The 27,645-nt window shown below is 50.8% G+C and overlaps 2 protein-coding genes and 4 non-coding genes across 8 annotated transcripts in view; all 6 read right to left on the bottom strand.

Moving 5' to 3' along the window:
• Positions 1 to 250: 250 nt before the first annotated feature.
• IL34 (interleukin 34) lies at positions 251 to 5,773 on the bottom strand. 2 transcript variants are annotated; one of them, XM_063167889.1, is made up of 7 exons: positions 5,696 to 5,773; positions 4,552 to 4,892; positions 4,355 to 4,458; positions 3,981 to 4,058; positions 3,720 to 3,893; positions 825 to 963; positions 251 to 725 (listed from the first exon to the last, which is right to left on the bottom strand). In XM_063167889.1, exons 2-7 carry the CDS (start codon positions 4,592 to 4,594, stop codon positions 706 to 708), a joined length of 558 nt encoding a protein of 185 aa, XP_063023959.1. In that variant the 5' UTR covers positions 4,595 to 4,892; positions 5,696 to 5,773; the 3' UTR covers positions 251 to 705. The 2 variants fall into 2 exon arrangements, with proteins under 2 accessions (XP_063023959.1, XP_063023960.1); XM_063167890.1 differs by having other exon boundaries at positions 4,552 to 4,733; positions 5,696 to 5,744.
• On the bottom strand, positions 1,036 to 1,106 carry TRNAG-GCC (transfer RNA glycine (anticodon GCC)). The gene has a single exon. It is a non-coding gene; the product is annotated as a tRNA-Gly (tRNA).
• Positions 1,781 to 1,851, bottom strand: TRNAG-GCC (transfer RNA glycine (anticodon GCC)). Its single transcript has one exon. It is a non-coding gene; the product is annotated as a tRNA-Gly (tRNA).
• Positions 2,800 to 2,870, bottom strand: TRNAG-GCC (transfer RNA glycine (anticodon GCC)). Its single transcript has one exon. It is a non-coding gene; the product is annotated as a tRNA-Gly (tRNA).
• On the bottom strand, positions 3,447 to 3,517 carry TRNAG-GCC (transfer RNA glycine (anticodon GCC)). Its single transcript has one exon. It is a non-coding gene; the product is annotated as a tRNA-Gly (tRNA).
• Positions 5,774 to 8,411: 2,638 nt separating the features above from the next.
• SF3B3 (splicing factor 3b subunit 3) overlaps positions 8,412 to 27,645 on the bottom strand; it is a 28,951-nt gene continuing 9,717 nt past the window's right edge. For both annotated transcript variants that reach the window (XM_063167885.1, XM_063167886.1), the window contains exons 12-26: positions 22,845 to 22,996; positions 22,289 to 22,444; positions 21,982 to 22,137; positions 21,145 to 21,288; positions 20,167 to 20,289; positions 18,688 to 18,842; positions 17,424 to 17,598; positions 16,590 to 16,795; positions 15,547 to 15,703; positions 14,055 to 14,180; positions 12,797 to 13,009; positions 11,766 to 11,864; positions 11,206 to 11,349; positions 10,324 to 10,428; positions 8,412 to 9,319 (exon numbers count right to left, since the gene is read on the bottom strand). In XM_063167885.1, coding sequence (XP_063023955.1) covers positions 9,179 to 9,319; positions 10,324 to 10,428; positions 11,206 to 11,349; positions 11,766 to 11,864; positions 12,797 to 13,009; positions 14,055 to 14,180; positions 15,547 to 15,703; positions 16,590 to 16,795; positions 17,424 to 17,598; positions 18,688 to 18,842; positions 20,167 to 20,289; positions 21,145 to 21,288; positions 21,982 to 22,137; positions 22,289 to 22,444; positions 22,845 to 22,996 — 2,252 coding nt within the window. In that variant the 3' untranslated portion in view covers positions 8,412 to 9,178. The remainder of the gene's footprint in view (positions 9,320 to 10,323; positions 10,429 to 11,205; positions 11,350 to 11,765; positions 11,865 to 12,796; positions 13,010 to 14,054; positions 14,181 to 15,546; positions 15,704 to 16,589; positions 16,796 to 17,423; positions 17,599 to 18,687; positions 18,843 to 20,166; positions 20,290 to 21,144; positions 21,289 to 21,981; positions 22,138 to 22,288; positions 22,445 to 22,844; positions 22,997 to 27,645) is intronic.

The raw sequence follows: 27,645 nt of genomic DNA, 5'->3' as shown, positions 1-27,645 counted from the left end.
AAGCCATGAATACACCAATTAAGGTCTCTAATAGCTGATGAAGGTAATTAACTAAGCTGTGAAGGGGGGAGGCAGCCCCAGTGCCTCCAGTGTGCCGCCTGCACCACGCCACCAAGCACAACAAACAAATCCAGATGTTTCCTTGCTGGGGAAGCAGCCGGGGCTGACAGAGGCAGCTTGGCAGGGTCCCTTTGTCAGAGTGAAGGAGGTGGCTGACACCCCAAAAGAGGAGGCAGTGGAGGCAGTGGGGTTCTCTTTGCTGGTCCTTTATTTCGGGTAAGGCTGGAGGCTCCCAGGACCCGGTCAGAAGCTGAGCTGCAATGCTACAGAATTAACTGGTGTTTAATCAAAGCTGAGGAAAAAATACAAGTGGAGAGAAACAGGGTGGTGCCCTCACCTGCCCTGTGGGCAGGGAGGGCTGTGTGTCCCCCCAACAGCTGCCTGCCACAGCGGGCTGTGTCTGAGCCCACACCCATGCAGAGGATGGCAGACATTTCGGATGGACGAGATCCCACAGCCATAAAGAGTCCCACAGCTCTGGAAAGGGTTGTGTTTTGTCCTGGAAGGAGTGGCATTTGTCCCACCTTTGGGGCTTCCTTGGGAACCCACCATGGGGCTCTGGGAGGAGCAGAGCAGAGGCAGCATCCAGGGCTCCAGGGCAAGGAGGTGTCCAGTGAGGGGTGGAGTGAGGGGTGTTCCACAGTGTTAGGTGGATTCCCACCGACCTGAGCAGAGGGAACAGGTTCCATGGTGTGGGACAGGGCGCCCCTGTGCGGCACCTGCGTTCCCCAAGGTCGGTGCCCCCACCCTGACCCCCAACTCACAGGGCACCCCGTAGAGCATCCTCATGACCTTGAGGCAGTTGTCCAGCAGTGCCTTGGGGCGCACAGCCTTGCTCCGGCTCTCAGCGCCCGCGCTGTGGATCAGCTTCACCAGATCGGCCACCACAGTTTCCACGTCTATCTGCAGTGACAGATCACCAGGATGTCACCAAGGTGCCCCAAAGGGCAGCAGGGTGCAAAAGAACTCAGCTGTTGCATTGGCCGGGAATCGAACCCGGGCCTCCCGCGTGGCAGGCGAGAATTCTACCACTGAACCACCAATGCCAGATGTGAGCACCTCCCCAGCCCTCCCCCACACTCTCAAACCCGGCGGGCAGGATGAGAGCACCAGGGACAGGCCCGGGCACCCTCAACACCCTCACTCATCACCCCAACACAGCTCTCATAACCCGCCTCCAACCCACGGCAACTCCTCTTCCCGCTGTCCCCATCACCTGCAGCAAGGAGGCCTCAGCAACACCTACACCTGCTCAGCACCCTCAGAGCCAACCCTCTCATGACACAACACTGCAAAACTTCCTCTCTCCACGGAGGGGCTGCACAACCTGCCTGTGCCACACAACCCAGACACACTTTGGCTTCACATTGGTGACCCAGCCATGACAGGCCACCCACATCCAGTGCCCAGACATAGCCCCCTCTTGTGTGTGGCAGCACCCCCCAGACCTGAGCAGGCCTGGGGCTCACTGCCACTGAGCTAAAGAAAGACTCTTGTCACTGCCTCCAAAGCAGAAACCTTCATTGTCAGGGAGCCATGGACCCCTCTGTGCCACCAAGTGCCCCGGGCATCACCAAAGTGCCCTGGCTTTGTTCCACCGACAGTGTCACTCCTCACATCCGCACAGAAAGATGTGCCAGAGAGGTGTGTAATACCTCCAGGCACCCAGGGGGGTCCCCATGGTCCCCCCAGAAACACTGGGTGCCAAAAGTGCAGCTGTTGCATTGGCCGGGAATCGAACCCGGGCCTCCCGCGTGGCAGGCGAGAATTCTACCACTGAACCACCAATGCCAGATGTGCGAGCTCTTTGAACGCCCCCCACACGCCCCCGCCACCCCAAATCCAGCACAGTGAATGCAGTGAGGGCGGGCACCGCTGGCTGTGAGCACACCACACACACAGACACAAGGGGCACCTCAACACTCAGCTCTGACACGGCGGCTCCAGCCCAGGGAAGCGCCTCCTCTGCTGCCCCACCAGTAAGGAGGGATTGTCAGCAGCCCTCACTCTTAACCCTCTGATGACAACCCAGCAAAGCTCCCTCTCTCCACAGAGGGGCTGCACAGCCTGCCCGTGGCACAGGAAAACCCAGACACACTTTGGGTTCACATTGGCGACCCAGCTGTGACAGGCCACCCACATCCAGCACCCAAACACGTCTGCCTTGGGGTGTAGCAGCACCTCCCAGCCACAGGCAACCCACGGCTGCATGGAGCCCAAGTCGGGTGGAGGGGCTGGGGGCTGCAGAGTTAAAGTCAGGACACTGAGCTGCACTGACGAGGAACCAAACCCTGGCTTCTGAGGGGGAGCACAGTAATTGTCCCACCGAACGACCTATGCCAGATGTGGAGCTGCCCACAGCTGCCATCTACCTCCATGGCCTGGGCACCCGTGACATGAACCAGTCCCTCCCACTGCTCCTAAGCCAGGGACCTTCACTGCCACCGACATAACACCCCTTGCGGTCATTGAGCCTCCCTGCCACCCAGCCGAGCTGGTCATTCACCAAACCATCTCCTCTTACTGCTCCTGGTGCCACCGAGCCAAGGACCCTCACTGCAGGCAGAGCTGCTGCCGCCTGAGCACCCACACATGCTGCAGAGTCGACCCCGAGGGGAGATGCAGAGGGAGCAACCTCTAGAGATGCCCAAGGGAGCACCCACGGGAGCGCCTCTGCAGTATCCCATGGGCACCCTGGCAGCCGCCAAACGACAGTAGGGAGCAAAAGAGGGCAGCTGTTGCATTGGCCGGGAATCGAACCCGGGCCTCCCGCGTGGCAGGCGAGAATTCTACCACTGAACCACCAATGCCAGATGTGAGCGCCTCCCCAGCCCTCCCCCACATTCCCAAACCAGGGCAGGCCTTGTCACTCTAAACATCTTCATTTGTCACCCCAACACAGCTCTCATAACCCGCCTCCAACCCACGGCAACTCCTCTTCCCGCTGCCTCACATCACCTACAGCAAGGAGGCCTCAGCAGCCCTCACTGTTAACCCTCTCATGACACAACACTGCAAAACTTCCTCTCTCCACAGAGGGGCTGCACAACCTGCCCCGTCCCACAGGACAACCCAGACACACTTTGGCTTCTCATTGGTGACCCAGCCATGACAGGCCACCCACATCCAGCACACAAACACAACTGTCTCGGGGTGCAGCAGCTCCATCGAGGCAGCAGAAGCTTAGGCAGAGAGGCAGAACCATCACCGGGAAAATAGGGATGAACTCATGGGCACCCTCTGCCTGATCCCCCGCGCAACCGCCGGCCTTGGAGGTGCCACCCCGTGACGGAGGTCGGTGTGTGTGACAGTCCCGTTCGCCCCTGCCCAGGTCAGCGGGTCCCCCAAGGGTGAACGGGTTGCAGGCAAGAAAAAAATACAACTGTTGCATTGGCCGGGAATCGAACCCGGGCCTCCCGCGTGGCAGGCGAGAATTCTACCACTGAACCACCAATGCCCGATAAGCAAAGCCGCTGGGGCACTGTCCCAGGGCCCCGCACCCCAGGCCCAATTTCTGTCCTTACACCCCGTCCCTGTCAGCCCCCACAGAACCCACACACAGGGAAAACCTCCATGCCCTTGTTGTCCCCTCCTGGGGGCTCAGTGCGTGTCCTCCCAGCACAGGAGTGCCAGACGTGGGGTGCCAGGGGGATCCTCACCTGCCGGTATTTGCTGTACTCCTTGCCCAGGGCATCAAAGAGCTGGCAGAGCTCCTGGGTGTACTTCCAGGATGGGTGCTTCTCTGGCAGCACCTCACGGATCCGCAGCACGGCCTGGGAGCTGACATGGAACCAGAGGTACCGCAGAGCTGCCTCCGACACCGTCCCGTTGCGCTGGAGGGCAAGAGGGTGAGAGCCGTGCAGCCCCCGCGGGTCCCTGGAGCGCTCCCATTGTGGGACTCTCCCCTGCCACCCTCTTACCAGGCGGGTGATGTTGGACGGCCTCAGCACTTCTTCGTACTGGACCTGGACTGTGTAGTCGATGGGAAAGTAATGTTTCTGGAAAGGCAAGGAAGAGCATGGGGGCTGGCAAGGGGCAAAGGAATGGGCACATCCTTGCCAGCCTTAGTATGACACTGGGGAGCCAGTGCAAAAGCCCTTTGATGCGGTCAGCCCACAGCAGAAGTAACCCTGGGCACAATTTGGCATAAATTGTCCCTGGTGAAAAACACAGCACCCAGCACCCAGCCACTGTAGAGCAGTGGGTGCTGCCCCCCACCCATGACCCCCCTGCAGCAAATTGAGGCCCTCCCTGCAATGCCAGGTGTCCCCCCACCTCCCAAAGCTGGGGTTACCATGTACTGCAGGCGCATCTCATACTGCAGCTTGTCCTGGAGCAGGCGGGTGAGCTCGCATTCGCCCGGCGCCGCGGCCTCCAGCCCCAGCACAGCCAGGACACCTGGGCAGCCAAAGCCAGTGGCATCAGCCCCCTCAGGGACACCCACCGAGGGGACTCCTGAGGCCATCCCCCCTGTGCCCCAGCTGTACTCACATAGGACGGCAGCGTAGCCCTGCTGCATGTTGATGGCGGCCATCAGTGGAGCCCCAGGCTGTGCCTACATGGCTGGGGCTCACCGGGAGCCTCCAGGGCAGTAGCGTGGATGGTGTGGGGACAAGGGACAGGTGTAGGCTCCGGGCACTGGCTGCTCTCCGGTAGCCCCGGGCAGTTGTTCCCTGCCATGGATGGGGGGTTAGTCCCCCTTCCCGGCAGTCCCCGCTGGCTTCTCCTCTCCAGCTGGTGGCAGGGAGGCAGCAGGTCCGGGGCCGTCACAGGGTGTTGGCAGGGATGTGTTTGCAGGGGTGCAGGAGCACCCCCGGACTGCAAGAGGGAATCTGGGGGAAGAGAGCCCCGGCTGCAGCCCCAGGGCAGGCAGGGGCCCAGGCTGCAGAGCCCAGGCAGGACATCCGCTCCGAGCCCCGGGGGCCACGGGGAAGGGACAGCCCCGCTGAGCCTCGGGTGGCCGTGGAGCCGTGTATGTCTCCGTCCCCTTGGGGCAGGGCTACCAGGGCTTCCCTGATGACACCCTCAGGGGATTTCCAGGGAAGGAGGGGGATCAACCCAGCCCCGTTATCCCAGAGGTGATTAAGTCCGGCCTCAGCCGAGGAACGCTGGGGGAAGGGGCTGGTGAAATGGCCAAGCCACCGCATGCTGGGTCCCCGCACAGAGATGTCGTGTCCCTACACCGCTGGGAAGGGGGCCCTGCCATGCCCCCGCGCTCTGGGAGGAGACCACAGCATGTCCTTGTGCCACATGCCCCACAGCGTGTCCCCTTGCGAAGCAGGGTGTGGGTGTCCATGTGCTGTCCATCCCAGCACAGAAGCGGCCCCATCTACGTCCCCACGCCATGTCCCGGTGCCAGGGGGGCCACGCTGTGTCCCCACGCGATGCCGTGTCCCGAGGGAAGGCAGCCGTGCCCTGTGCCGTGCCGTGCCCCCACGCGAAGGCGCCGCGCGGTGTCCCGGCGCACAGTGCCACCCACAATCCCCACTGGAGGCACCTCCGCGCCGCGTCCCTGCCGTGCGTCCCCAGGCGGGCACGGCCGGCCCGGGGGGTGCGTGTGCCCCGTGCCCGTCCCCGGCGGGGCCGTGGCTCCCGGCGCCCCCCGCGCCCCCCGCGCGCGGCTCCGCGGACCCACCTGGCGCGGGACGCGTCCACCCGCGGGCGGCGGCGGCGGCGGGGCCGTGCCCGCGCTTCCCGGGAGGCGGGCGGGGGGCGGCGGCGCGGGCAGCGGGCGGGGCGGCGGCCGGGGCCGGGCGGGGAGCGGGGACCGAGCGACCGCCCCGCACGGCCCGGGGAGCGTCCGGCCCCGCTGCGCCGCGGGTGCTCGGCCGGCCCAGCCGGGGGGTGTCCCCGGGGTACGCAGGGAGCCCAGGCTGGGATGTCCCCAGGGTGCTTGGTAACCCTCGTGGGCATCTCCCTGCTCCCCGGGGTGCTTTGCTGCCCCAGCTGGGCGTCCCCAGTGTGCTTGGCTGACCCTCGAGAGTATCTCCCCCTGTTCCAGGCAGGTGTCCCCGGGATGCTCAGATGCTCAGTTCACCTGGCCAAGGTACCCCCGAGCGTGCTCAACTCATCCAGCTGAGCATCCCCAGGGTGTCTGGCTCATCCTGCTGGGTCCCTCCCTGCTCCTCGGGGTACTTTGCTGCACCACACCCTGCGTGCTGGTCTAACTATGGTGAATGCCTCCTCCACTCCTCAGGATGCTGAGCCGTCCCTGCAGGGCGTCCACTCAACCCAGTCAGGTGCCCACATAACCCCTGGCGTGCCCAGCTGACTACTCTGCACAGCCCTAGGCACCCCTGGGTGCTCTGCTCTGCCAGCACTGGCCCCTCTAGGGTGCTGGGCTCTCCTGGCAGGGTGGCCCAGGGCAATTTCCGGGCTGAGCACCCATGGGCACGTTTTGGGGCAATCGAAGTGGGAGCCAGCCCAGTGCCTTCCCAGGATGTGCCCGGGGAAGGGCTGCACTGCAGCACGAATCTCAGAAGAGCTGAGGTATTCTAAGCTGGCTGCAGGCCAACAGGACTCTGCTCCCTCTGACCCAAGCCCACATCATCCTCTCAGGATGCTTCAGGGCTGAGCTCCTGCCAGGAGCAGGGGCCAAGGGGACATGGGACATTGTCCTCCCCCACATCATCCTGAAGAACCCCTTGGAAGAGCCACTGTGTCTGTGCTCAGGGCTGCTGAGCATCCAAAGGGTCAGCAAGAAAATCGGCTATCAAAGAGTGGGTCAGTGCTCCCAGGGAAACGCGTGGGAAGGAATGCACTTCTGCCTGTGAGAGCGCGCTGGGATTCCCCTGGCATGCAGTCAGGGCCACTGCCGCGCTCCTGCCAAGCTTCCCCTGCTCCTGGCCAGTCTCAGGCACGGCCCTTGCCGCCCTCCCAGCACTCGTCGGGGCCGAGATGCTCAGCTCTGAGCAGGGAAGGAGCCGCTGAGCTCCTCACTCAGGTGTCCGCAGGGATTTTGCCCGCGGCTGCTGCAGTCGCTGGAGGAAGCCATTTAACAGCATTCCCTGCCCACGTATTCATCAGCCTGGCAGCCGGGATGGGGCGACGAAGAGAAGGGAGAGCGCGGAACTGCGCAGCACCGTGCTGGGGGCGGTGTGCTCTCCCTGGCTGCTCCGGGGCTGGAAATCAGCGCTGACAATCAGTGCTGGGATGAGCCCAAGGCAAACAGCTTCCCGTGCACAGCCCCGGGAGCTCTGCGCCCACACGGCAGCTGCAGGGGGGAGCTCGCTCTGAAACCTTCCTTGTCCCAGTGAAAGGGAGCTGGGGGCTCAGGCAGCTCCCCACAAGCCCTCAGGCTCCTTATGGCTGGGAGTGGATCCCTCCAGGCTTTGCCTTTTACTGCAAGCAGGTTATTCACCAGGCACAGCGGAGCAAGTAAAACCTTGTGCTTGGAACCAGTTTGGGAACATCTCAAGACACGCCCCCCCTCCCCCCAGCTTTCACTTTCAGGACACCAGCATGACAAATACCAAGGGCCACTGGAGCTCTGCTGGAAGTGCCCTCTGATCCAAAGCATCACTCCCTCAGGGAGGACAGGGAGCACAGGGTGAGCACTTTATGGCAAGCCAGAAGCTGGACCCCACAAAGCTCAGCTCCCCTTTGCCCCTTCCTTGATGCAGCCGCCCCGACTGAGGCCAGGAAGGGAGCACAAAGCCCTTTGCTCTGCCAGCATGGGTGGGGCTGTCAGAGCCAAAGGGTGCAGCGTTGTAAGCCCCTGCCAACGCAGGCCTGAGAGGTTGAAACAAGGCAGGAGGGGAGAGGAGGGTGCAAAGGACAGGGCAGGAGGGTGTGTTTGCCCTCACCCCACACAGTTCATGCACCAGAGAATGTGAAAGCTGTTCAAAGGGAACACAGGTATCAAGGATCACCTGTCTCTCCACGCCCCAAGTGAAGAGCAGCAGCATCCTTACCGGGATGTCACAGGCTATCAGACTGTCCCCACCAGCAGGAGGTAAGCAGGGAGTAACCCAGCAGAAGCAGGAAGCACTTGCTGTGTGGGTACACTCCAGCTGGGAGCCTCTGCAGCCAGTTACCAAGCCTGTGGGACAACGACCTTTCCCCAGCTCTCCTGGCAGCCAGCTGCTCCTCCCAGAGCTGCAGCTGCTGGGCAACAATGTGCAGCCATGCTGTGGAACGGCTGCAAAAATGACTCTTCCCTCTCTCCACAGCCTGCTTTGTGGGTGTCCCAGGGCAGCCCAAGCAGCAGGGCACCAGCTCCAGGCAGGGCAGCGGGGCAGTGAGGGGCCTGCAGGAGCACAGGGGCTCAGGGTGTGCACTTCTCTGTATTCCTCCTCCTCCCGCCAGGTCAGCAGCGGCTGCCACGAAGGAGAAGAGCCCCAGCGCCAGGGTAGTGAAAAAACAGGCTTTTATTCTTCATGTGCTGCTCACAGTCACAGCTTGGAGACACTCTCTTGCCAAAGTTATTATGAAACAAATCAAGTCCCAGACTCGGGCCTCGCTCTTCCCCACCCCCAAGAGAGTCAACATTGTACAAAACTCTATTTACAGGGAAAACAGTCAGAAATGGCGAGTCCAAAAAACCCCCTTGCAATTCAGAAGAAAACGTTCAAGACAAGTGTGACAGTTACACCCTCCACAGCCAGCTTCCCATTGGCTGCTCCCTGGACTAGTGTAAGCCCAGAGCAGCTCACCACAGGCTACTAAAAGAGGAGCCTGGTAATCCTGAACCATGCCACAGCTCTCTCCTTTCCTTTCCTAAAATGCTGGGAAATCACACAAACCCCACTTGACCCAATCAGCTGTATCTGCCCTACAGAACTTTCAGCAAGACCCTGTGGGACTCCTCCATCCAAAAGGGAGGACAAGGAGATGGGGCTGAGGGTCAGCTGGAGGCCCTGCTTGGGCACTTCCCAAGAGAGAACTGCTCTGGCCAGAAGCCGGAATGTCAGGAGCCTTCACATAGGCAGCGGGATGTGTTGGGAAACCTAATGGCTGATACTGTATTTACTGGAGTCACGTTCCTTTGAAACACAAACCAAGAGGACCAAACCAATATTTGAAAAGGGGGGGAAAAAAGCACACATTCCTCCTCTGGATGGTGCCTGGAGGAGCACCCAGAGGAGCCAGGAGCATTTCTGCCCCTGCCAGCCGCCTCTCAGAACGCGTAGCGCGTGCGGATGTCCTCCAGCTTCTTGGACACCTCGGGTGGGGTCCGGTCCAGCTCCTCGGCCACATTCTTCTGTTTGTTGGGCTCCATGGAGTTGAACTGTTCACACAGGTCCCCATCAATCACGTTCTGGAGGGGCAAGGAGGAGAGAACTGAATCGAAACCACACAGAGGCACTGAACCCTGCCTAAACAGGGAAAAATGGCCACAAACAGTTTGTTCCCAGGAGTTTCTTAATCCTGTCCTGGAAACAAGACCATGCTTGGTGACCTCATCTGCTGAATAGCATCACATTAATTACTGGCCAGCTTGATTAACGAAACAGAAACCCCAAAGGCCTGGGTGCTGCTGAAGAATCAGAGAATGGAAAGGAAGAGAGATCCGCCTGTGTCTGAGCCCTGCACTGGGAAGGCTGGGGGAGGCTGTGAGTGATGACAAAGGCAGCTTCAATCAAACGGGAGCAATCTTTGAGGCTGTGTATGTGGCAAATCAGCCTCAAGATCAGAGACCACCACCACACTCCACTCCTAGAGAGTTTCATCTGCTGGGACAGTATTCTGACTGACTCCAGACTTGTTACTCTGGTAGTAGCTACCACTGGGATCCGTCTGATCAGAGCATTTAGCAGTTCACAGCTTCTAACAGTTCCTCAAAAGCAGAAATAGGAAGGAACAGCTCTTTCTGAACTTGGATTTTAATTTCCAGTTGTCGTGGAAAAAACATAATCCAGGGCAGCACTCAGTTTGATCCAGCCACACCAACAGCTATGTAATGCTGCTTCTCCTGGTGGAAAATGGAGATGCTGTGGGAAGTAGAGAAGTGCAGCTACAGCACCTCTGGGCTTGGGTCTTAGGATCAACCCTCGGGAGGCTCATTACAAGAGTTAAGAAGTCAAAACAGACATGTATTAAGTGCTAAGTACTGTTCTCCTACCAGACTACTGCCCAGGAGCCAGCTACTATAGGCACCACACAACCATTACTGCAGTGCCTCAGCTCTCCCTGCTGAACAGCAAGCTTGCCTTGTAGAAGACAATAACCTTGCCTTGCTTCTGCCAGCCTCAAGGCAGCTCTGTGCCCCAAAGCACCTCTCTGCACCCCATGGCCAGGTGACCTCACGTGCTCAGGGCTCACCTTCACTGGGAAGTAGTAGGAGCGGAAGCTGAGATGGTCCCGTCCACAGAGAGGAGGGTGCTCAGACCGTAAGTGCATTTCCACGTGCTGGAAGAAGTCGTGATCCTGGGGAGATAAAGGATTGATAAGAGAACAGCTTGGTACACATCAGTGCTGCTAGCAATGCAAGACAACACCCATCAGAAGGTGCTCCTGCACTCACTGAACGAGTCATTACACGGCCATTTGGGGTTGGATGAGATGATCTTTAAACAGTCCAAACCATCCCTTCCAGTCCAAACCATCCTGTGGTTCTGTGAGTAACAGGCTCTGCCAGAGCAGCCCTGCACATGGCAGCCAAAGTCACAGCTACCCCCTCACCCCTTCCAGCTGGAAAGCACTCAGAGCAGAGTTAAGCAGCCACCCTGGTCAGGATCAGCCTCCCAGGAAATGTGGCATAGAGCAGCTGTGCAGCATGGAGCTGCAGCTCCAACAGGGAATGTCTTGGCATCCACAGCTCCAAGAGGTCACAGCAAAGAGAGAACAGAGTACCATCCTCAGGACATGAAACAGCACTGCCTGATCAACAGTTTAGAGGCTACACAAAGCATGCCAAAGGACTCCTCCCTCCTCAGACACTGAATCACCCAAAGCCCCTTGAAAGCACAAACAGATACAGAACAGTGCAACAAGGAATGCTCTCAACTCTTTACAGAACCAATGCAGAACTCAACAAACTCCTTCTCTTCCCTTCTGCAATGGAGCCACAGGCACTCTGTAGCTCAGGTTTTCAGCCACTGTGGAGCCCTCCAGGGAATGCAGCACATTTAATCCACCCATACTGGCTGTAAATGGGTGCACAAAAAGCAGCAAGAATGCAGCCTGATGCTTGGGCTTGCTTACCTCATGGGAAGTAAAAGGGACCAAGATTCCTATTCCCCCTGATAAGGTTGTATAAACAAGAGATTCAGAGCCTCCTGGAATCAGTGTGGTCTTCTGCAAGGAAAGCACCGTTTCTCCCACGTGGTAATTCATAATCACTTCAGCCTGAAAGGCAAGCACAGAAGCATGTTTTTTCTTTAGCTTATATAAAAGCATCAAAGGGCTTGAGAGAGGAAAGCAGAATAAATTCAGCCAACTGCTAGTTCTGAAATGCCTTTCTAGAGAGGAAGTGCCTTCCACCTGTGACCAGATGGCAAAACTCAGCTGGACAAACGGATGCAAGTAATGAGAGAAAGCAGCAAAAGAAAATGAGCTGCTTCCCTCAAACACACCAAATAGGCTTCAGCTGGGATTTCAGAAATGTGGCTTGCAGCAACAGTGAAAACAGATCGCCCACAGCACAGCAGATTGTGTAGAAGCAGAACTGCCAATACATCTCCTGGACAACACTGCAAAGGCCTCCACAGAAAGGCAGTGCTTTCTTTTCCTACAATAACCATGTGCTTCCCACAAAGTATTACCTTCTGCGATGCTCCATTAAGCAGGCCCCTGTCCCAGAGAGCTTTGTTGCCTGTGGGATCCTCATCTACCTCATCATTGGTGTTGGGAGGCAATCTCACCTGTGTTGAAAGAGGAAGGAAGAATCAGCAAGCTGCAGAGAAGCAGCACATTAACTCTGGAGAGCCCTTGTGCTGCCTGAAAGGCTGCCTTTGTGGACTCTGCAAGAACCACTTTATACTTAGAGCAGAATCATCCAGGTGCCTCTCTCCAAAGCAGCCTTTACAGTTATATAACAACTGTGATAACAAGGCCAATAACCCATCACGCAGAAACATGGGCAAGACCTCACACCCAGCCTCTGCCTGGCCTGGCACTTGCAGATCACCCTGGGAGGTAAGGTCAAACTGATCTGAAGGTGGTTTCCACTAAGGAAACAGTTTGATGGATGTGGGGCAGGAAAACTGAAGAGGACTGATTTGTGTGTTTTGGCCCAATCCTGCAGGCGCAGCATCTGACACTTGCTGAACTCTGCACTCCAGAGCACCCGAGCACGCTTCAGAGAGAGATCAAAGCTCTGCCAGAAAGACCATCTATTCTTTCCTCCTCCCTTGTTGAAACCCAGCCAAGTGGGGAAGTGTTGGCTGACAAAGCCAACTGTGAAGAGGAAGTGACAGAGAAAGCTCGATGCCAGCTATGAGGTTTAGTCAGAAAAAGTAAGAGTGATAACCCTGACTCAAGTTCTCATGGGCCCTTTCACAGCAACAATCTTCTTTTCAACGTTTACTGACAGGAAGTTTTGAGGCAATATAAACACAAATTACTGGCCACCTCAGAAATATGTTTATGACTTGCTGATGCTTTAACTTATTTGCTTCATTTAACAAACAGATAAACTGCAGCCCACTATGACAGAGCCACCCCATGAAAACAAGTCAATGGTACAGGGCGTTGTCTCCAGCTAATGACAGATTCTCATTCTTTCAAGATAAATCATGGATGTTTTAAGGGAAAATATGTCCAAAAAGCCCCAACTTCAGCAAAGCACACTCACCACACAGATGTTACCAAACTTGTCTGCCCCAGCCACAGTGTCGTAATCCAGGAGTGTTGCTGTGGTGACCCACCGGGGGTAAGTGTCATCAGCAAAGATAATGAGCTGGTTCTCATTCCTTTTGTAACGCACCCAGATGAAACTCTCCTGAACATCTGAAACAATCACTCTGTGCCCAATGGTTTGGATCCCACAGATGTAGTTGGCAATGTGCTTTTGAGAGAGAAAGGACAAAACCTCAGTGCTTTAAACAGGGAAGTACAACTCTATTCCAACTGAAACACTCTTTTTTCCTCTGTGAATGCAGCTCACTCCCCACTTCCCATCATTTCCTCCAAAAATACTCTTATTTCTGCCATACTACTGTCCCACTCTAAATACACCATCAATACAGGGTAACCTAATATGCACCACACGGCATCCACAGCCTTCACTGTCCAGGGAACAAGTGCTGCTGGTGAGGCCATGACTGGAGATGCCAGGACATCCTTACAAGCAGGCATTGCTTCCATGTCTCCCTACCACCTCCTCATGGAAGGCCCAAGAAGGAAAGTTTCAATTTTTCATGTGAGTCATGTTTTAGGGGAAAAACCAAACTAACAAAACCACACAAACCAAAAAAAAAAAAAGCTCCCCTGCAAGTTCCCAGTCTGTCTGTTAGCTTGCTGGAGTTCTTTTGTGCAGTAATGAGCTACTGGCACAGGTTCTGCAGCTTGCACGAGAGAGGGAGGAGCAGGCAATTAAGTTAGAAAATCATGCTCTGCAATTTCTTTTCCTAAAGTACCAGAGATGCTCAGCAAGAAGGTCCATCTACTTCAAGGAGAAAATCCCCTTTTCAGCATTCTGGGGATCTGATGAAGTGGTCATATGCACCCTCCAGTTTCTGATCACCCAATCTAATGAAACATTTCCAGCAATTCTCTTCTATGTCACTAGGACCTCTCACATTTGCAGCAGCCAAAGGAACAGTCTGTACAGACCCCTGCACATGGTCAGTAACTGAGCTGGGACAAAAAGGAACTTGCAGCACTACTGTCAGAAAGGTGATAAGAAAATGGTGTGTGTGTGGGATGCAGAGGGGCAGCACAACAGTCCAGCACTCCTCTGGATAGATGCACACAGCAAGGCAAAGACACAGCTCTGATGACCAAATAGACACACTTGGGCTGGAGTAGCAGCTAAAGCCTGTGTTTCACTCTGGCTGCAAAGTTTTACTTGCTCCAAATGGAGAGCTCTGCTCAGGAACAGAAGGCAGTACCTTGTTCTCACATTTCCGAAGCAGTTTCTTCTTGCCCAGGTCATATACACGCAGCAGCTTCCCAACTCCAATTAACACTCGGCCTTGGAATGGAGCAATGGCTGCAGGAACCTCCTCCACAGGGGTCTAGAGAGGGAAGAGGAAGATTGTGCAATCCTCATCATTAAGAGAGCTAACCTTACATAAACCTTCAGACCAGATTCAGCTAATGATATGGCTGAAGTTCACTGGCCTGTATCAAGGCTTCCAATGTAAAAGGCTAACACAACAATCTTTTTCTACAGGAGAGGCAACAGGTCAGTCCCTCACAGGCCTTTTGACAGCAGCAGATATCACACAGAGATAAGAGAGCCATGGGCACTCACACACAACACACTCTTGGCAGTGCACCCTAACTGAAGTACAGGACTGCTGTAAGAACCCCATACTGGGCAGGCAGCAAAAGAAGACAAGGGTCTGGTTGCCTCAATTCTTGGTTTTGGTTTACATCCAACAGAAAAACTTTAGACTTTGCCTAAATCTACCCAGACTGTTTTTAAAGCAAGACATGAATGTATTTCAGCCATCTGACATTGCCACCAAAGAAAGTGCTGTGTTGTGGACACAACTGCAGTGTGTCCACAATTTCAGTAACTCAGACAGAGTTACTGTCTGAAAAGTCTCCCACCACTAATCAATCCAAAATGATCAGCCACAGCAGAGAAGGAGAACATGTAGAGAGTTTCCAGTTACAGCATTCCTATCTTGGCTGCACTGGTTAAGAAAAGTTTATTTCACAACTTCAGCTCTGTCAACTTCCCAGTGGGTGTTCAGTGGCAGCAGAAAAGGCCATGGTCCAGGACAGAACCCACTCACTGCATCAGGACTCTAGGAAGTGAGTAAGCCACAACATTCCTTTCCATGTGCTCATCTGCTCAAATCTCAGCCATGCTGGAAGCATGTGAGAAGAACAGTAATTTTTCTGCTGAAACTTTTGCTGAAGCCCTTGAGACCTATCAAACAAGTTGGTCACTAATAATTTCTACACACAATCAAACAGCATCCAAGGAAGATGACACTTCACAACAGCTGTACATGGTCAGCCAAGGACTGATAGTCTTAGCATCAGGGTTCAAGTAACCCAAGGATGAATTTGCTCTGTAAACAAGTGCTTAAGCAGCTCTCTGAGCTCATATTCCAGAAAGCAAACAGAGCCATTTCCCTTCCCTCCCTAACAGGGGCATGAAAAACACTGCTCCTTTCCAATTTACCCAATCAGATGGGTAAAATTAAGACTCTTGCGAGATCTGTGTTCAATCCTCAGCTCTGCAAAAGATGTACCAAATGATTATGTAGGAGGCAGCTAATTTTCTCCAAGACTGTTTCCAGTGTGTAACACCAGCACAACAACCTTGCCCAGGATGCACCAAGTACTGCAGTATTACTGCAGCACTCAGGCAAGTAAGAGCTACTCCAACACTCAGCCTGGAAATGTCCCCATCACTCCCCTCACCTTGTGCAGGAACTCCAGCTTCTCACCACTATTCACCAGCTTGTATGTGTAGACAAACCCCCCAGCAACTGAGCGTGGGTTCAGGATCAGGTCCTTGGCCACTCCCACCAGCACGTACCACTCATCTCCCGTGTTGGAGAAGCGGCACACGGCCACGCTGCAAAGGACAGGACACAGCAGGACATCAGTGCCACCACCACACTAATGCTGCACACCAGACTGCATCCCTGACAGCACAGCCTGCACCTGCCCAGCAGAGATTCGAGAGTCCAACCCTTCAACACTGACATTTTCATTTAAGAGGTCATTTTTCCTCCTTGTAGAAATGTTTAACACAGATTTGTTCATTCTTCCACACTACACTCTCCATGCGTGTTCTATCTGTCACGTATGCCCAAAGCATTTCATATTTTCACAATGCCCAGTTTACATTTTCACAAGCTGGACACTGCGTAGTGATGTGCAAAACTCTACTAGAAGTTATTTTTCAAAGGCTGTTCCCATTGGGACATATACAAATAACTTTCCTCATCTTCCCGTGTTATTTCCTGCTCAGTAAATAGCTCAGGCAGATTGGAAATGGCAGGTCAGCCTTTTGGACTAACATGACCTAACTCTACTTCACCTGCTGAGGCACTTGCTATTCTTCATGGTTATTGTGCTGGTTTTCCCCTTCAGTCTAACACTTCCCTTTTCATTTAATCTATCCTCAGTTTATCTGGATGAGAAGGGAAAGTGAGAGATAACAGCACATTCTCTTATTCCTAGCTCTCTTATCTGTCATTTACACCCCTGTGTTGTTCTTTAGGCACTGGGGTACAGCAACCACATTTGGAGAACCACAAGCTCTTAATGCCACATGAGGACAAGATTAGGGTTGGAAGGGAAGGAAAGACAAGACAAATCACTTCTGGAATTTCAAGCCAGTCTCTTGATAATATGTTCCATCTGGATTTCAACTCAGTAACTGATAAGCAAAAGGAAAAAAACACCTAAGACTCATCAGAAGCATGGACTCTTGCTGCACTGGCAATACTTCTTACCTGAAAGCAGCTTCATTCTGCTCCAGCTGAACCAGATCTAATGTATTTCCCTGGATGGGGTTCATCACTCTGATAACAGAGGCCCACTGACCATTCCCTGCCTTGGGAGCACCGAAGATGGACTCAGGAAGATTCTCATTCAGAAAGGCTGCAGCCATCTCTGCAGCCAGCTCCCTCTCATCCTCACCTGCAGCCTCCACCATTTCCTACAGCATTAAGGGACAGGAGAAAAGAACAGCTCAGTGATTTCCCATCCCAGTATGCTGATGCTCTGCATAGAATACAACCTCCCTGTTTTGCCTAAGACCAGGTATTCTGGGGAAAGGTACTGCCAGTGAAGACATAAAACCCATGAAGTCCCAAAGCTTCCACCCAGCCTGAGCTTATTCCCCAGGGAGCCTCTACAGATCAGAGCACGGCTGTGTCAGCTCTGCCCTGCTCCAGTGACAGTTGTCTGGGGAGCTGTTTCCCCAGATCAACAACCCTGGAAACAATTCTGAGAAGAAAATAAACCACCCACTGAAATGCAACCACCCTCAACCAACCACAGGAACCCCACAGAACAGTGTTACACAAGCAAGACTGTCCTCCACTAGGGTAGTTCTTGAAACCTTCCCTAACAACATGCAAAGGAAGGAACACTGGGAAGTGGTGCATTCTGCTGAAATTTCTATTTTGAGGCAGATCTCCACTCCTCTTCCAGTCCCTGCATTCTCACAGAGCAGAAAGCCTTGCAGGTAATGGCAGCTGGGAATTAATGAGGAGGGAGCACTTCCAGGTGCAGAAGCCCCCTCTGGGGAACAGATGGGTGTACCTGTCCCCCAGCCCAATTACCTCAGCCATTTGCTGCTTCCTCTGAGCCTTGGTGGCCTCAGTGTAAGCGTTGTGGTCTGTCTCGATGATGATCAGGTTGTTGCTCTCTGGGTGAATGACAAATTTTCGCGGTGTGTACTGCAAGGGGAAGGCAACCTGGTTGAAGACTGCTCCCAGCTTCTCCAGTGCCAAAATCCTGGGGGATAAAGGCATGACAAGTGTTGAATACAAGTGAAAAACAGCTGTCCAAGAGAATCAAACTGGGATGGAACTTTTTCTTTGTGAAGCTGACTAGTGCTAGAGAGTAGCACCCTTCTCAGGCCACACAGCAACTAGCCAACAGCTCCAGAGAGCAGAGCAAAACTAACATCCTAAAATGGGAGCCCATGGTGTGAGACAGGTGTGTGCTGCAGCAAGAGGTCTTTGAGGGTTCTTGCTGTCCCAGGATGTGTTCTGACTGGTGCTAAAGCAAGTCTGTCCCAAGAGGAACAAAGAGCACATGGAAGAAGGAAAGTGCACATTTGGGGAACACATCATCTGAATCTAAATGTGACACTGACTTTGACATACAATCAAATGCTCCTCAGAGGCACTTCAGTTAAAAAGAGTATGAAAAATGCAATGCCAGCTCTTTCTTCCTGTGACTTGCTAGCTGAAATGCCAGTTCTTCTGGCATTTGGTGTCTAAAAACCACAAGTCTTTCCAGAAAGAATGGCTCCTTTAAAAGCAATGAATGCTGTAATATTTCAATGAGGACAGATATGAAAAAAGTGCCTGTTCAAGTGCATACAGCACAGCATCTGAATTTGTGGTCCATTATTTTCATTTATCTTTTTAGTATCTCAGCTGATCTTTAAAAAAAGGCAACAAACACATCCCTGTCATGCCTCTGGTGTCTGAAATCACGTGGTTCATTTCCTGCAAAGCAGCCAATTCAGATCACAAACCACAAGACCCTAATACATAACAGGTCCACATTTATTAAAAGCTTCCCTCTCTCAGGATCAGAGAACTGAAGAGTAACTTGAATGACACTTATTTTAAAAAGCTAGAAAATACAAATCTGAGAAGCACACCCCACTTATTTTTGACAGCATAACTTTCCTTATGTTGTCTGTTTTCTGAAACCCATCCAAGTTTTTCTACCAAATCATTATCCATAATTAAAAAATATTTTTGAAGTCACATTACCTCTTTCCTTTTGAATCTCAGGTGGAATTCACTATTGCTTCACCTGCCTGGCATCCCAGCCCACAAGCATTTGTGTTTCCCCTCTGATGCTTACCTCAATGTGTTTGTGGAGATGGCCACAATGCCCTCAGGGCACTGCTCAGAAGCAAAACCAGATGCAAACTCCAGTGTCTCATAAGACAGGGGAGTCAGGTGGAAGCGTGATTGATAGGAATAACTAAGCCAGGAACGGCTTGACATGGCCAGCACCTGGGAAAGACAGGCCACAAATTTATTAGGTCTGGGAATGGAGGCAAGCTCACTTTATGCAATAGGAATGCATGTACAGTGCCCAGTTCTTCCCCACTGGAACAACTGAATTCTTGTGGGTGGACCCCACCCAGCTCAGAGAACACCTGAAAGACACTCCTTATTTTCATTTTTTTCTGGAAATCGAATATGGCATGAAAAGGAACTTTAAAGCACAACAAATAGTCCAACTGAGGTGCACTGACACCACTGTAAAAGCAAAGTTCTACTGCTACCTATAAGAGTCAAGACCAACAATACTCTCATTTCTCCTTTTTTAAATAGCTTGTTCTAATGGGAACAGGTCTTTTGAAATAAATATTTACTGCTTTGTCATAATCCAAGTGCTGTAGCACCCGTAGTGAAATTTACTAAAAATCATCACTAGCCTAGACCAAATTATGAGAAAAAAGGAAGCAAATTGACTTCCAAACTTTCCAACTTTATACATTTGGCTAAATGAGTCTCAGTGCAACCTTAGTTTCTGCCTGAGTGACAACAGCTGATCTCAAAGCAGAGAGAGATTACTCTTGATTATTCTAAAGGTATTCTCTGCTAGACCTGCAAAGCTCCTCATCTCCAAGCTGGCAGGAGCAAGTCAAAGAGATTCACTCAGTGCACCTTAACACTACAGCTGAGCTCAAATTCCCAGATCCAGCTCCCTACACTGATCAGCAGTATTTCTCAACTCTGAAGGTGTCATCCAAAAATGAGTCAAGCAGGGGGTGGCTGATTTCCCCAGTGCCACATCAGAAGGGCTGGAAATGGCACTTCTGATGAAACACATTCTTCCTTCTATGCCAAATCTTGCAGATATTTTCCTTGAACCATGTATGGCAGCTGTCCAGCCCTTGGCTGAGCTATTCTCAACATGCAAGGACACAACCATTCACTGCATCAAGCATTCAAGGGTAAGTTTTCTGCACAAGGGTAAGTTTTCTCTCTCCATCTCTGTGCACTACAGCAGGCAAGATGTATCTCTCAGCCCAAGAACCTGCTCAGACCTCTCCAAGCACACTGTAAACACAGCCTAAGGGTCAGATGAATCCTAGTTCAGAGAAGGCAGGGCAGCACTACACAGCAGTACGGGGAGGAAGAACAAGGCTGTTTGTGAAAGAACAAGCTGTGAGCCAGGCAGCTCCATAATGAAGTCATTCTACTTCCCACCCTTACCCAGACGGTCCTGCTGTGCTGTAGGGATGCTTCCCCACCCTGCCCACCCATAAGAAAATCTGCGCTCTGGTGCCTGGGGAGTGGATCTGCAGCCCTGCAGGAGCTCCCTTACCGCCTCCTGGCCTTGCATGCGCACACGGAAGAGTTTGACGGGCCGGGAGCCGAGGTAGCGGGTCCTGGTGTCGGACAGGTCACCGGTGACGGGGTCCAAGACGGTCCGCAGCAGCACACCGTTCTGGGCAGCAGCAAAACAACAAGGCCCAGGTTGAAGGTAAGGACTAACTTACCACGTGCATCATTCAAAACAATTAGAGGCAGTTTCTGAAGCATTAGCTGTTTGTTTTCCTAGTTGTCGGTACAATTCTCCCCTACAGCCACGCTTTTAACAGCAAAGAACAGGTCCTGCACAGGGCAGAAAGGACAGCCTCCAAAATAAAACAGACTGAGGACTTTAGTGTATCACACAAGCCATAAAAACCTGAGGGTGAATTCCAGATCCCCATCCCTCTTAGTACAAAGGATTTACCCAAAAACTCATGCTCCTCAAAAAGAGATTGCATTCTGACATCAAACTTGTGGCATGTGGAAGAACCTTAACTGTGATGATTATTTTTACCACATGTTGAATTGTCAAAACAACATTTTTTTGTCAAAGATCAGAGAATCTGTACTGGATGTAACAAAAAGTTGTGAAACAGCAAAGTTATTAGAGCAGAGCCTCTGCTTGTGGGCAGTTACTTATTTGACACTCTGCCCTACAGGCAGTTTTTAAAGAGCTGCCCAACGTTTCACCCAGAAATATTTCTTAAAATATGCTTCCCTCTTGAATGGGAAAAGCACAATCTGTCCTACATAAATCTGGTATAATACACTGTCGTTTGACTAGTCTTTAGTCTAAAAATGTGGGGAAACTCACACCTCTATGAAGTCACACAGTGAATTCCCCAGTCTGGCTTGTCAAACACATTGTAACAAAGAGGGATGGCAGGCTTTGTGTTCCACTGCATGATGACAGAGCTATTTTAACAATCCACTTTCAAGCAAAAGCTCCTCAAGACAAACCTGCCAGAACCAGGCAAGAACCCCTCACCTGCAGTCCAATGTTCAGGTACAGAAAGCCAATGGAGCCCCTCTCTCCCAGCTCATCCTGCTTCTCTGTGCCACCCATCTCCACGATGCACAGCGACTCGGGCTGTGCAGGCAGTGCCTGCATACTCAGGGGCTGTAAACAATCCTGGGGGAAACAGACAGAGGGACAACACCAGTCAGCAAGGCTTGGCATGGCAAAACAGGATTCAAGCTCCACCTAAGAAGCTTAAAGATGCCCTTTTAGATCTTCCAAAAAGAAGTGTTCACAGAAAAAAAAGAAAAAAGAAGTTGTAACAGATGCTGGCTCTGTGCATTTTGGCAAGCAGGAGTGGTAGCTGCCTGGCCCTAAACTGGATCCTTCCAAACTATTCTAGCACCATTTGCTGCTATTTAGCATGGAGTGACCTAAGGAAAATTTAGGTTACTACAACCAGCTTTGAACACCTTATCTGTTGCGGATAAACGAACAGTAAGTTTGGTTTGCTGCCAACTTGTCTGCAGAATGAGTCTTTTAGTACAGGTACAAACAGGGAGATGAGAGAGGGAAACCCAACAAAAAACCCACCCAAAACAAAACAATGAAAGAAAATTATTTTGTGACTCATCAGCTGAACCTCCAGAGGCATAAGTGATTCTCAATAAAACTGGAGTATCTGTTAGAGGGAAGGACCAAGGGCCACGCTTCCTGTCAATCAGCAGGGAAAAACCATGCAAGCTGTCCATTCCTGCTCACCCATCTGAACACAGAAAGACAGTTTGGATGGTTACAGTCCACCTCTGGAGGATCCTTCTGAACATTTCAAACCAATGACAGGGTAAAACCAGAGCAGCTACTCACTGAAGGGTCAAGTGAAATAATTCTGACAGTGTTGTCCACCAGTCCAACAGCAAGGAACCGGGAACGCTGCTCCCCAGGGGGAACGTTGGCCAGGCTCATGCAAACGACGTCAGCAGACATCTCCTTTCTCTCTGTGTACTCATTCAGCTGTCCTGACTGAGAGAGAAAAATGTAAGACTTACTAATTGGATACTTTGCTTTTAAACGATGCATTGGATTTGTTATATAAACAATATCACAATTTTTAAACAATTTACAAACCCATGCCTCACTCTTCCAAACTCATTCACAACATTAATACACATACCGGGTCCATCTCAAAGTAAACCAGCTCTCCTCCAGTCAGTGCTATGACTACTTGTCTTTGGTTCACAGCACATTTTACAATGGTTTTCTTCCCTGGTGTCTTCCATTCATTTACTCTCTTATCTGCTCGGATGTGCCGGATCCCATCTGGATAAACCTGAAGGGAAAAAAAAAAAATCACCACATCAATTCTGTATTTACCATCTCTTCACAACTCCCCTTTCAATGGTGGTTCTGACTCAGCAGCAGCCAAAGGTAAGAACCACTCCTGGCAGCCAGTGATCTGAACTATGCACCAAGCTGAACCAGCAGGATGATTCTTGCCAGCTGGGAGAACTGCATCTTTCAACCACAGCAAGGAACTACTGAAGGAAATTATGACCCTTTTGAACTTGTCCAGTTTCACTTAGCAAGATATAAAAAGGGAAAGGCTGAATCAGCATCATTCTCTGCCAATCCACACCTTTAGACATGTGTTGCACTAATGCAGAAATCACTTCTGTGCAGCAAGCTGAGAGTGGCAGACAGTAGACATGTAAGAAGGAGCTCTCCATTACCTGTACCAAAGCATCATCACCAAGAAGGGAGCAGGACAAGGTTGGTGTAGTGCCCAGGAATCCAGAGTCAGTCACTTCCTCTACAGTCTCTCCGATAGACAGCACCAGCGTGGCATTAACGAAGGACACGATAATGTAGGCATCAAATTCATCTGGTCAAGGGAGACAGGGAAAATAAGAAGAGTGCTGATTAATTAAAGGCAAGGCTTCCCAACACAATCAGCAGACAAATGTCTAGCAGTTACTCCTCAGCAGAATTCCTGTGATAATTACAGCTGCTGACAGTATTGCACAAGTTCGCTCTAGGACACGCTGTCCAAAAGCCAGCCAGTGCCGGACTCCAAACAACGCAGCCCCGAGCCAGGGATCCAACCAAGATCCACATCCACAGTCAATTCATAATGCTCTGCATTCTGGCAAGCAGGATTCTTGTCTATTTTTTACAAAGAATGCTCAAGTTCTTCAAGTCTTTAAGACAGTTGTCCCCATCACCCAAAGAGATGAATCCAGATTTAACACCCAACAAAGTCAAACTAAATTATGTACTCCAAAAATTTGAACATAAGGAATCTATCTGCAGAAACCACACCACAGATGTTGCACACAGGAGGTTACAGGACCACAAGCTCTATCTAGCAGCCACACAATTAAAGGCTGCAGAGAACAATTAGGGTGCATTGCAGCAGAATTCAGGGTTAAACCTGCTCTACTGCCCTCCAGAAGCTCAAGTGGCTTCCATTCACACTGTGAAAGTCTCCTGGGATAAGAAACAATTACATTTTTAGGATAGTTGCAATACTGTCATTTATCCCAATAGAAGTAAAGGTCAGTGTTTGCTCTATTATCTCCAGTACTGGCTTCTCCCAAAGGGGACAGCGTGGGAGATTCCTGTAGCTTGGACATGGAGGAGCTATGCTAATCAAAATAATCTTAAGAGCTTATTTGGAAATAGGGAAACTTTGTGGGAAATGAGGGTAGTAGGACTGGGTAAAGCAAAAATCCCAGTTTATTGCTCTCTGCTTTCACTCTGCAGAAAGCAATAGGTCTTAAGAGGGGAAGAGGACAATCTCATTAAAAGACAATAACAAAAGCAACAGAAACAATGAAGTCTATTGGGAAATGGAGCCAGGAGCCTTGGAAGAGAAATAAGATTGCCTCAGAGAAGCAACTCCACTTCTACTGCTGTTGTCATGCAGCTGCTATTTCTTAAAAAGAAAATTCCTCATTTTAACCCAACTCAACCCAAAGCTCAGACTTGGGCACCACAGTGTACCTAGTGGAGGTGAAGGCATAACAGCTGTCAGTTTCTGCCCTTGAAAGGAGACTCTCCATAATTTTCCAACATGGAGAAGTGCTTAATAACTTTAACAAAAAAGGAAAATAAAGGAGTCTCACTGGGATGGAAATGGGATACCACAAAATACGATGCAGCAGCTTAAAGAACCCGAGCTGGGTTAACCAAAACAAATGCTTTAAGAACTAATAATTCTTTTCTTATCCACCCCGTTTAGATGGAAGCATTGCCAAACCTGCTGTGTCACGTTTATAACAAAAAGTTCTTACATACAGTTGAAAATATGCAAGTGAAAAATTAAAAAAACTCCAAATCATTCTTCTCTGCAACATCTGGTACACAGACCACAGCTCTGATCAAACTGAAGAGTTCTGTGTAACTAAAGCAATTTCAACAGAAGTCTGTGGCATAAACTGTTACTACTCTATTAACTGCTCACAGCCTATAACCTCCAACAGCTCCAAAATCCTACACAGAGGAACTGATCCATTTGGGGAAATGAGAAAGCAAGAACTCAATCTGCAGAGAGAACTCCATCAGTAGCACCAATGACTTGACTGCTTGGCTAAACAGGAGAACTCCTCCAACATTAACAGCAGATGATAAGAGCTCAGCAAGACACACTTGCACACCACTTATTTTCTATACAGCAGCTTCTCCTACAAACTTGCACAGATTTTTCAACACCAGAAGTCAACAACAATTCCTCGATCATGGAGTTTCCAGCAGTTCACAGGCTAAGCATTTGATTCATAAATATCCCATAGACAGGATGTTCTAAGAATTCCATTTCAAAGACCACTGTTGCTTTCCAAATTACTTCAGAGCTGCTGCCTTCCTCCCTAGGGGCTGTCAATTCTCATGATAAACCACTGTGTCCCAGCTGGAAGCTTAAGCATGTGATTTGGCATAGGACAAAGAACTCCCATCTGAAAACAAAACAGATTTCCTTAGTCCTATCTAAACCAAAACTCATTCCTACCTCTTAATACTTTTTAGCTCTTTCTTTCCATTGGCTTACATTTATATTAGAGCATGCCTTTAAGTCTATGTCAATAATAATGACAAGTGCATTTTTGCTTGAAGTCTGTTTTGCTTAATGACTCTCTGCTGGAGCTTTTGAAATAAAAGGTTTGATTTACCAGAATTAAGTCAGTGAATAAGACACATTCATTTAGGTTCAAACAATACATTTTTGGTTTAGAAAATATAGCAGTCTAGTTGAAATTAAGAAGACTAAATCCCTAGGGCACACTGAGAAGCGTTCTCAGTTAGAAAAAGAAAAGATCTACGGATTTTAATATGAAAAGATGTCTACTTAGCTCTGCACAATCTCAAGCAAAACATCAGGCTCCCCAGAGTTTTGAACAGATAGACATTATTTTGTATGCAGACACAAGACTTCAGAGATGCTTATTACAGTACTAATTGCACCAGTCAGCTCCTTTCAGTGAGTAACAGAGACATTTTAATGACTCTGAAGAGCCACAGCTGGACTCGTTTTCCTACACATGCATTGCAAGTTTTCTGCAGCTTCATGCAAACATCACAAACACTTATGAAAACATGACATTTCAGTCCATGAACTCTACACTACTGTGCTTTTTATTATTTATCATGGATTCAGTTCGAGTTAGTCCATGAGAATTCCATTCTTATATGCCAGTCCAGTCCTGGCCGTTTTCTCACACTCTGAAACATCTGAATTTGGACTGAGACAAATGCAGTTGCCACAAGCTCAGAGGAGCTCAAGGAGCAAAGTGGTGAGCAGAGTCAGAGCTCAGGATCACTCTCAGTTAGCAGACTCTGAGGGGATGACAGCACATTTTCCTGGGCTTCTGTTTACTACGGCGTGGCGACTCCGCAGTGCTGACTCACCGCACGCTGTGTGCAGCAGGAGTGCCAGGTTGGGAATGCTGGCTCCCAAATCCCAAATCCCATCTGTCAGCACAGCACAGCACACACCTACACCCACTGATCATTCCACTGGAATAGCTTGGTGAAAATCCTACCCACTTCTGTCTCACAGGCAGATGAATCCCATAACCACAGGACATTCCCATGCCAGCAATACCTAAAACTGCTCCAAGCACACTTGATCTTTTTCTCTTGGAGGTCTGTACAAAGCAGCTGGAAGCCTAATCTTGAGTCTACAAGAGAGCTGAAAATACCCCTAAAACACACACATCCAATTTTAGCAAGAACTGACTGTTCCACAAAGACACAGCTGATTGTTTTGCTTCCCAAGGACTGCAAGATGGACTGGGATCTGCTTTCTACTCCTCAGCTACTCAACTTCAAAGGCAACAATCTTCAACTACACACCAGTTTCTAGAATTTGTTTAGTCAAGTGCTTAGCATCAATGCAGCCCCATGCTGTTGGGATTCTCTGTGGTTAACCTGTGGTACTGTACAGTAGCCCCTAGCAGTAGGTACACACCTGTGGTGATCAGCACCTCCACCACCAGCCACCTGTGGAAGAAAAAAAAAGGCTTGGTATTGGTAGTGAGTATCACCACGTACCAGCCAAGGTTAGTATTTGCTTTGAAGACTGCAGACCTGGGTGTTTCTTGCAGAGGCCTTGCAGCACACACTGCAACACTGAGGCAGAGCTGGGCAACCCCAAGCTGCCAAGTGTGCCCTCAAGGGCACTTTAAAGATTACATACATGTTTGAAAATGTTCTGCACTCTTTCTGATTAAAACCTACTAAAATAATTTCTGAATTCCAGAAACTGGAACTTGGGAATCAGTTTCACAGAACTATAAACAGTGAGTAGCACAGCTTAACAACTACAGATTCCAGCCTTTCTGAATCATGGAGGTGATCATGCTGAAACCTGGAAAATTTGGAAGGTGGAAAGAAGAGAAGGCAATGAGACTGGTCCTGCTTCCTGCAGATCATCAGTGGTCCTTCACCTCCTGAAAAGTCAAAGTCTTCTTCTGGAATCCCAACAGAAAAGATTTTAAAACTGTAAGGTGATGTCAGAAGCCTCCAGTTCTCAGAGGGAGAAAATCTTACTAACTTCTTTTCCAGAATGCTGGAGAAAAGGTTTCTAACAAACTGGAATGCCTCTTTTCAGAAAACCATGTATTTTTTAATACGAACTGTGGAAACACTTCCTTTTGACCCTTTTACTTCTTGGGGACATGAAGGCACTTTATGCTCAAAGTTCCTCCCTTGCTGCTTAGACAGTACATGAATCTCAGAACATGAGCACAGGAATTCATGGCAGGTCTCACATGGCAAGGTAAATACCATTGCAGGATTTGAAATTCCCACAGGGTTACTGGTTCCCTGGAAGACACACTACTCTGCTTAAATGCAAGGAGTCATGTCAGCACAGCAGGCTAAGGCCTCTACTGCAACAATCTGGCCTTTCCAGATCCCCTGTATAAACCTAGAGGAGTCTTTGTGAGAGTTATACAAAGCACTGCTTGGGAAACAATCCCTGACACTGCCAGCACCCAGAACAGATTCCCTACAAGCTGTTTAGGTGTTTCTGTG

The sequence above is a fragment of the Melospiza melodia genome, chromosome 13 (assembly GCF_035770615.1).
Source record: "Melospiza melodia melodia isolate bMelMel2 chromosome 13, bMelMel2.pri, whole genome shotgun sequence".
Classification (NCBI taxonomy): domain Eukaryota; kingdom Metazoa; phylum Chordata; class Aves; order Passeriformes; family Passerellidae; genus Melospiza; species Melospiza melodia.
The sequence above is the reverse complement of the archived record's forward strand: the minus strand, read 5'-3'. Positions and strand labels throughout refer to the sequence as shown.